The 9,491-nt window shown below is 41.2% G+C and overlaps 1 protein-coding gene across 2 annotated transcripts in view; it reads left to right on the top strand.

Moving 5' to 3' along the window:
• The first annotated feature begins 1,987 nt into the window (after positions 1–1,987).
• Positions 1,988–9,491, top strand: part of LOC124144394 — a 33,671-nt gene continuing 26,167 nt past the window's right edge. The window contains exon 1 of one of the 2 annotated variants that reach the window (XM_046513774.2): positions 1,988–2,287. Coding sequence is in view for 1 of the 2 variants with exons in the window: in XM_046513765.2 (XP_046369721.1) it covers positions 5,165–5,197 (33 nt within the window). In the remaining variant the exon portion in view is untranslated. Of the gene's footprint in view, positions 2,288–5,007; positions 5,198–9,491 lie in introns of those variants that run through there. The other variant, XM_046513765.2, reaches the window with a different exon arrangement.

Raw genomic sequence — 9,491 nt, 5'->3', positions numbered from 1 at the left:
TACTTTTTAAGATATTATTATGTCTCTAAGATCAAAATGGCCGGGGACCCGTAAAAATCCGGGTTAGAATAGATCTTCAGCAACCCCTGCTTGCCGTAAAAGGCGACTACGCTTGTCGTAAGAGGCGACTTATGGGATCGGCGGGTCAGGCTCGCTGACTTGGTTGATGCATGTCATCGTATCCCAATTGCTTGGATCAATGTTTATGATGTTAATCACTGGACTGTCTGGTCCAAACTCGATTGTATACAGACCGCTGTCATATAGCTGGAATATTGCTGAGTGCGGCGTTAAACAACAAACAAACAAACATAATGGCCGGTCATTGTACGTCTCCATCCGACATACTTAGTACGTTTCATGCTGTTCCATGCCTGACACTTGATTAAAATCATCTTCTTCTTGTTCTGTAGCATCAATGTACAGCTGCCAAGACACACAAAGAATGTTTTATGGTTGAAGGTAGCATTGTCATCCTAACCCCTTACACAATCCGTGCACTGATGAGCTGCGCGTAAACAATGGGAGTGAGTGAGTGAGTGAGTTGGGTTTAACGCCGCTTTTAACATTATTCCAGTTAAATCACGGCGTGTCAGCTTAATGTGGGAGGAAAGCCCGAAGTGATGCAGGTCTCAGACGTTTACTACTTCGGTGAAACCCACGAGCACGGGTATGGTGCTGACAAACCTAGAAACATAATTTGGGCGAACCGGGATTGGAACCCACAATCATAGGTTTCTGGCGTGTCCAAGGGACGCAACTCTGCCTAGCGAATCGCGGCGCCTTAGACAACTGGGCCACCCATGCCCCCGTAAACAATGGGGAACTGACAGGGAACACACCTGTATCCTTGCTCCCAATTGATTATAAACAGACTCGGGGCGGTCGGGTAGCCTTGTGGTTAAAGCGTTCGCTCGTCACGCCGAAGACCCGGGTTCGATTCCCGACATGGGTGCAATGTGTGAAGCCCATTTCTTGCGGGAATATTGCTAAAAGCGGCGTAAAACCATACTCACTCACTCACTCATATGTTAAGTTTAATGTGTAGTCATGATGCAAATCCAAGTACGTTTTAAAAGTTCTACATTTTTTCACGTAGCATTGCTGTAAGCCCGCGTTCACTCATGAACGTCACTGCAGTGTTAGCGTCACGTTTCTTCAACAAGACGTTGGAAACCGCCGACAATAAGACCGTATGTGTGTACGCGGATGTCACACGATCACAGGGTCACATCAACCACGTAACATGCAACAGCGGTGCAATAGTGTCTGTATTGTTATTCTTTCTAAATGGCATTGTGTATTCATGGCATTGTGTATCCATGGCATTGTGTATCCATGGCATTGTGTATTCATGCTATTCTTTACATATAAAAAGCAACATTGTTTTGAAAAGGCGAGGTAAGGGCATAACCGCGTCAGTACTATGCACTGAACAAGCACATGTTAAGTACATAATAACGTCAGCGGAAAAAAACAGTACAGGAAGCGTGAAGCTCACATTTGCAACTGGGTGACACTTCCACGATGAGCAAATGACATCCATTCGCTGTTGTTTCAGCAGCATTCGGTATTTAATAGAATTCCGACATTAATTGATACCTTGTTCAAAAGGTAAAACCATACACACATAACTCTTCCCCACAGTGAGATAAAAGAAACAAATTGCTCTATTTACGAGAAACACGTCTCTCTGATGAATAAATGATAACACAGGCGCATAGAACAATCATCATTACGATATAGGTTATGATTGGTTTCCATGACAACGGCGTTGCCATGGTTACGTCTGTGATTTTTTCATTCATCATCATTACTATTACATGTAAATTAACACGATAGAGATAACACATGTGCTTCGACCCAATTGACCTATAAGGTTCCAAGACTATTTCTAAACATGTATTTATTTCCGCCTTTGCATATTATGCCGCGTTAGATTTACCTGAGTGAAACAGGTAAACATCCACAGGTAAATTGTTATTTACAGCGTACGTCGTCAGCAAAGGAAGGCCATGCCAGTATGGCTTACTGGTTCAATCGATATTGCTACTGCAGTGCTCTGCGGCCATGAAACATTGTCAGCGACAATGACATGACCACAATCACCACTATTGTGCTTAACAATAACGTCTATCCTACCCCAGCTTCAATTTGCAATTTGATACCTGACCCAGAAGGAACAGTCAACGACGCCAGTGAAGCGTTCCGAGTGACGGGAGCCTTGTAACCATCCTCGGTGTCAGGTAGAATGTTGTCATTGTGAAACGCGGTTAACATCGCTAAGGTACGTTCCATATTTCATGCTGTTTAGTTTGAGAATGTTTCGTGTTTAATCTTGATACGAGTTTTGTTAGTCTCGAGTTTTAGTTCATACGATGAACTTGGTGAGGATGCTCTAGTTTAAATGTCAGATATACCATAGCGTGTTGGATATCTCCATGCGTGAATACATGGCTATGTGGTACACGTATGGAGGTGAATTCTCCGTATTGACATGATGTTTTTAAGTAAATATGCATTGATTTTAGGTAAAGGAGATGTTCGTTGTTGGTACATGGGCTACCCTAGTGGTTTTTACCTTGTCATAAATTCCAGTTTCGATTCCACACGGGGATAATGTGTAAAGCCGTTATAATGTAGCCACATAGATGTCTGAACATGTATACAGCCTACACCACTGTAACATAATTCATTTTGATATTACACATATACATTCAGCATTCTGCTCCATTGAGATATTATTAAATGAGCGCGTTTGGTGGTGAGCTTGATTTTACAAGATGACGATGATTCCGACAATGACGATGATGATGATGATGATGATGATGATGATGTCGACGACGACGACGATGATGATGATGATCTCACCATTCGTGTTTTATATAAACATATCTACATCGTACTAGATATGTACTCGATTGGGTGTTGATTTCGATATTAAAAGGTTACTCATTCTCGATGAATTCATATTATGTTGATTATCATATCTGCAGCCTCCGATTAGACTAATATCTAGTCCATGAAAGGAAAATAGTTTACAGAAAAAATCATTTGTTAAATCATAATGATAACAACAAAAAATATAAAAAGAAGCTCATGGACTCCCTGCGTTTTCAGAGACTAAACACAACTGCAGAGCTATAAATGCTTGAAAATTCACAAGACGGGTAAACATTCCGATCACCCGGCACTGATATGCCACTAAAAGTATGTGAGGCAGCTCGCCTTAGACACAGCCCCTCCAACTGGGAGCAGGGGCAGTTTAGAGGACAGTAAGTGTTATCTGTCCAGACATCTATCTGAAAATGGCGTCGCGTTTAAGATTATTACACTTGTATAGTGACGAGAAAGAGAGTGTGTGTGTGTGTGTGTGTGTGTGTGTGTGTGTGTGTGTGTGTGTGTGTGTAGGGGGGGGGGGGGGGGGGGGGCTGTTTTTACAAGTCCCGACAAATGCTGATATCAATATTATAGTGCTATCCCTCTGAGTTAACACAGTTTAACATGGATACCTTACTCAGTATACTGGTCAGACTCCGAGCCGACCAGCCCTTGTTTTAACGCCTTAATGCTGTGCGCCAGGCAGGGTAACAATACGTACCATCGTTTAACGTCTTTTGGTATCGAATCCCGGACCTCCCGCAATCCGGACAGACGCTCCAGCGGTCTTATCTGAAAATGAAGAGCATCTGGGTCCATTCTGGGATCCATGTTACTATTTTATTCAGATGATTTAACAACTGGTTTTTTTTTTCACTAATCTAGACTTGACAACTATTATAGACTTGCATGGGCTGTATTGGATATATTTGTTTTGAGGGTCTGTATGGCAGACTACTCCGCGTAAGGAAAGGGTTAGTTACTGATCAACTATCCTAACATAACGATTGTACAGGAGGAGGAACTATTATAACATATATATGTCTATCAATGACGATCACCGGTTCGCCTTCATTGTAGCTTACAATGGTCTGATTATGGATTATTAGATAATGCTCAACATTGCCATGGTTACTGTAGTGACATGATTACCGATTAGCCTTTGTGTCTATTGTCAGGATTTCATTTAGCTGTGTGTTTGTCTTCCGGTCGGAACCACACAAACGTCAATTCTTTGCGAAGGTACTGTCAGAGAGATATTGATTCATCAATATGGTTTAACTAGCGCTCTACAAGTATATGTAATACACGTGCGGTTTCTACAGGGTACTTACCCTTGGATCTTAAATGAAGACGTGAAAGCAAAACCGAAACTGAAATGTGTTCATAGTCTTACAACCATTCGAGTAATAACATAACAATGGCAACTTAAACAATCACGAATACTAGTATTGGATCTGTGTTGCGTAGTAACGTGTACACCTTTCCTGTTTATGCCTATATAGTCCTATAATGTGACATTCAATTGACTGGAATAGAGAAGAACGACCCTGTCAATTCCCTGAGTTGTATAATAATAATAATAATAATAATGATGATGATGATGATGATGATGATGATGAGGCTAACCAGCCTGACTGTGCCAGGATCGAACAAACCCTTTTTGTTGCATTTTTTAAATTTTAATCTGTAAATAATAATAATGATGATGATGATGATGATGATGATGATGATGATGATGATGGTGATAACAATGGAAAATGATAAATACAAAATTCTTTGGAATAGGTTCAACAAACCTGGTCTTGATGTTTTTGATAAATCCATTATCCTTTTCGACAAGGTTAAACAAACGTCAAGCCCAGCGCATCACGAATCTCAAATTCGCTTTAATATTAGTTTTGGGTTTCTCAGCACCATAACCACGCTCGTGGCTCGAACGTCTATGAGATGCATCACATCTGGTTTTCCAGCAACAAGAAGCTGACGCACCATAATATAGCTGAACCATAAATAGAATACGCGTTGGGTGTAACAACTGTAACAGCTGTAACACGAGAGAGATTACCATTTCCCAAAGCCATCATTAATAATTTGGTCGTGAGAGTGGAAGAGCGTAAAACGTGAAACATGGGTGTGACACCTTCATCAGCTTTCACTGTGAGGCATATACAGCATTTACCCTGAGTGACAGTTAGTGTACTTCTAAACCTGAACCTGCCGACAAGAAAACACATGACAAGATGTTTATTTGGTATCAGAGGCCTCATGGCCAAGTGTGCAAATGATGTATACAATGTTGCTTGGGCGTTGTCAGGTAGGAGAACTTGTTAACAAATGTTTCAGGATTTGAATATACTGATTGCAGGCAGATCTCTTTTTCAGGATACATACAGGTCCCTTATGCATTGAGCACTGTGTGGCGCTAGCAGTTTATGTATTTTGTCATGCGTGGGTAGTCGTACGAGGTGGAGTCAGTAGGCTCTTACAACTTGAAGGTATTAAAAATGAGGTCATGCAAATAGTTCTGTTTATTACACTGCAATATAACCCGCAGAACCTCAATGCATTGTGCCCATTTATCCTTCTAGCTGGTTAATCCAGCAACATAGAATACTCCTGACTTATCCATCAACCACCCTTCTGTTGCTTGACAACGGTATAAGGATCTACACCGAAATTTCGCTATATAAGATATACATGAACAGTTCGTAGTTGTTCCCACTAACAAGGCTTCCATTATATGTGAGCATCACTGCATTAACTGTCTGATCAAAGAATCTGGTATAAGTGATATATCACATATTTTCATATATACTCACACGCAAAAGAAACGCTTGTGGTTTTAAGCAAATAGGTAACAAACCCGGAACCATAAATTGATACGAGTTTTAGCATGTAGTGAAGCCTGATGGTGTTATCAATATTTTTGGTTGCATTTTGGAAGCCCGAGTAAAAACGAATCGCCAAAAAGCACCATTTCAATGAATATGTGGGTATCATGCACCCATTTCTCGTGAAATCGAAAATGCACTAACTGTCACGAACTGTAGTGGGTATAAAACTGTGGCCGATTCTTGGACCTACCACTCCTTGGTCAACAATGCCACGCCTAACTCAAATGCAGAGAAACCAGGCTATCGGACGTTTGGAAGCTGGAGAGTCTTTCCAAGATGTTGCCTGTCATTTCAACGTTAACATAACCACAATTTACCGTCTCCTGCATCGATACAATGCTACACAGACCACAGATGACCTTCCTCGGAGCGGTCGTCCTGGGGTCACCACACCTCGACAAGATAGGCAGATTACCCGTCATCACCAGCGACATCCGTTCCTAACTGCAAGTGAAAGTGCTCGACAGACCATAGGAACACATAATCGACACATTAGCCGGGACACTGATCTGACGTCTCCGTTCCAACAACCTCAGATGTCGCCGACCAGCACGTCGTCCTGTTCTCTAACCACGGCATCGACAAGCACGACTTCCGTGGGCACAGGGTCATCACAATTGGCGTCATCGTGAGTGTCATCTTCTCTGATGAAAGTCGCTTTTGTGTCTCCCATGCAGACGGAAGAGTCAGAATTTGGTGGCGTCGAAATGATCGTCTCGCTGACAGAAACGTTGTGGAAAGGGATCCATGGGGTGGACCTAGCGTTATGATATGGGCAGGGATTGGACTTAATGCGAGACTTGGACCCATGTGCTCTCTGAATGTTGGTCAAGGTCGGGGACACGGCGTCACTGCTCAGCTGTATATCGACCAAGTGATCAGACCCCACGTTGTTCCATTTTTTGCACAACACATTTTCAAGCAGGACAACGCTCGTCCCCATGTTGCGAAAGCTACCATGGCCTTTCTGCAACAACACAGCATCCGTGTTCTACCGTGGCCAGCCCTCAGCCCTGATCTGAACCCCATCGAACACTTGTGGGATGAGGTTCAAAGGCGTCTGCACAATGTGCGCCCAGTCCCTACAACTGCCGATGAACTACGCACAGCTGCTCTGGATGTGTGCAGGAGGATTCCTAGGGCCTTCACAAATTGTCTGATCCACTCAATGTACAGGAGATGTGTGGCAGTGATCAATGCTAATGGTGGTCACACCAGGTATTGACTGACATTTTGGGTATTGACCCGAAACTGTATAAGCCCTTAACATTTGAAAAAAACAATTATGTCATCTGCCTTTTAATCCATTAAACTGTCTTCAGTCAAATGTTTGTCAATCTTGCCCTATTAGTATTTCTTGTCTTTACTGTTGAAAATATATAACATGTATACTGCATACTCGACATGCGTTTCTTTTGCGTGTGAGTATATAAGGCCAGTAGGTTAACTGGGGAAATAAATCTGCCATGCATCAGTATAATGAACTTTTGACTGGACTCCAAAACCTGGGGATATGTCCATTCCTCTTTTGTACTGGATTCCAAAGCCCCATATAAATAAGAGACATGTATTGCTGGGTTCAGCACATGTACCACCAAATCCCTGTCTCAAAAATTCACCATAATCCTGAATACAACCAAGGAAGGACTGTCCATATATTCACAGAAAGTATGTGATATAAGTAGAATTAAAACCATGTGGATTCTCAAAAACAAAAAGGATTTGCTTGATTTTTTACAATAAGACCAGAACCAGGTTCATTTCTGTCAAAACATTTTCTTTTCAACTTTGTACACAACATGACAAACATACTTCATTCCTTGATCCATGGGGCTTTTGGTACAAAACGTGGGGACAACAGATGTTGCATATCAATCTTCAGAGGCTCGCGTCAATTCGTCAAAAATGAAAGCAAATGTCATCTGAAATTTACTGAAAAACAAAAGTAACCTCGATTATCGATATATATTGGAAAACAATAGTCCGCAATGATTGCTATCATCTCTTCAACACCTTCAATAACAACACAAATGCTTCAAGGTTATAACACTGACATAATGAATCAGTAAGTTATTATATACGTCAATGTGAATCACGTGAAAGTTTAGAAGAGTGATATTTTAATTGCAGTGAACATAACACTTTATATTTCACTGCAGTGAACATAACACTTGATATTTCACTGCTGTGAACATAACACTTTGACGGAAATATTGTCATACAAGAATGACCTCCCCTAAAATTGTCTCCCTTTATCGTAAGTGTGTGGCCCGTACACAAACTGTACACTTCCCTTTAACGTTAATTCAACGTTGACAAGGCAAAATGACAGATTGTCATTTTTGGAGTTAATATCGCTCCAGGCCGTTTGTTATTCTCTTGAAAATGTTTCGTTATAACCTGTTAATTTCTCATTTAACTCGTCAATCGAGACTGTTCGTTTCGCCATTTTTGTATACTTGACCTGCGTGTATTCTTTTGCTTCCAAAAGCGGTCTCGAAGTTTTCCAAAATATTTTTTGTTAAAGTAAATTCTGTATGTAATCATATCTATATGTAAAGAATTTTCGTGACCCCAAATATTATTGGTTACTTTTGATTATATTTTTAAGACTTATCAAACACGTAACGACTTTTTTAGTCGCAAATACAAAGGGTGGTGAACCATCCCTGTGTGTTAGGTATTGAGAATATACTTTTCAAGGTTTTACATTTGTAATAAAAATAATAAATGAAATAATTACATTTTCCGGTAGACATCTACACAAAATGTATATATAAATAGGATATTTCAGGTGTCGAGTGACATATCATGTTCCAAATCATCTCGTGGCTGGGGAAAAGGAGATATTTTTACTCGTGGCCACATGAAATATCCTCAATGTATTATTCTAAATAAAATGTGACACAAGAGGCATGACGTGCGCGGGTAATAAGATTCAAACCGCCCCTTGGTGTTACGGTCGGTTGTTGTTTCGATGCCTTGGTCGTGTCATAGCAAAGACGTTAACAGATGGTACTTGTTGTTACCCTGCCCGGCGCTGGGTATTAATGGGACAAAACAAGGACTGATCGGCTCCGTGTCAGTATGCAGAGTCCGAGTTGGGTATCCATGTTAAACTACAGTATCATATCTCAGTGGGCTAGCAGTATTAAATGGAGTATGTCCGGGGAAGATCAAACAGCCACACATTCACGTGCATGGACTTTGCTACATAACTGAAATATGTTGTTAACGTGCCTTTAACGCATGTTTTGCCCTTTACGCCCAATTTCATCCGTTTCGTTGGATAATCGAGACTGGTTATTCTCTGGCGTTGACGGTTTATATTTAAACACCATTTCCTGTGAAAAGTGTAAAAGAAACAATAAGAAGCAGAATCTCCCAACATGAACGAATGACCTTGAAGACAACAACAGGTCAATTGTTTATGTATCAGTTCCAACCCTGTCTCATGGCGTTTGCGTGCTTGCTGTGGGAACGACACAGCCTGCCGTGTGTAGAATAGTATGCTTCAGTTGCGGCTTTGTACTATACATGGGACTTCCGTCATTGATCCATGAACACGGAAAAAAATCCATCGTGCGACAGAGTGGCGTTGTTTGTTATGTGGCGTAACTAGGTTACGTACATGACAACAAAAGTTATCATACCCGCATCTCATGAAATGAAAATGGCATAGTTGAGCAGATAAAAACGACTTGTTTATGCCAT

This window comes from Haliotis rufescens, unplaced genomic scaffold (genome assembly GCF_023055435.1).
Source record: "Haliotis rufescens isolate VD_foot unplaced genomic scaffold, xgHalRufe1.0.p SCAF_82, whole genome shotgun sequence".
Lineage (NCBI taxonomy): Eukaryota > Metazoa > Mollusca > Gastropoda > Lepetellida > Haliotidae > Haliotis > Haliotis rufescens.
The sequence above is the reverse complement of the archived record's forward strand: the minus strand, read 5'-3'. Positions and strand labels throughout refer to the sequence as shown.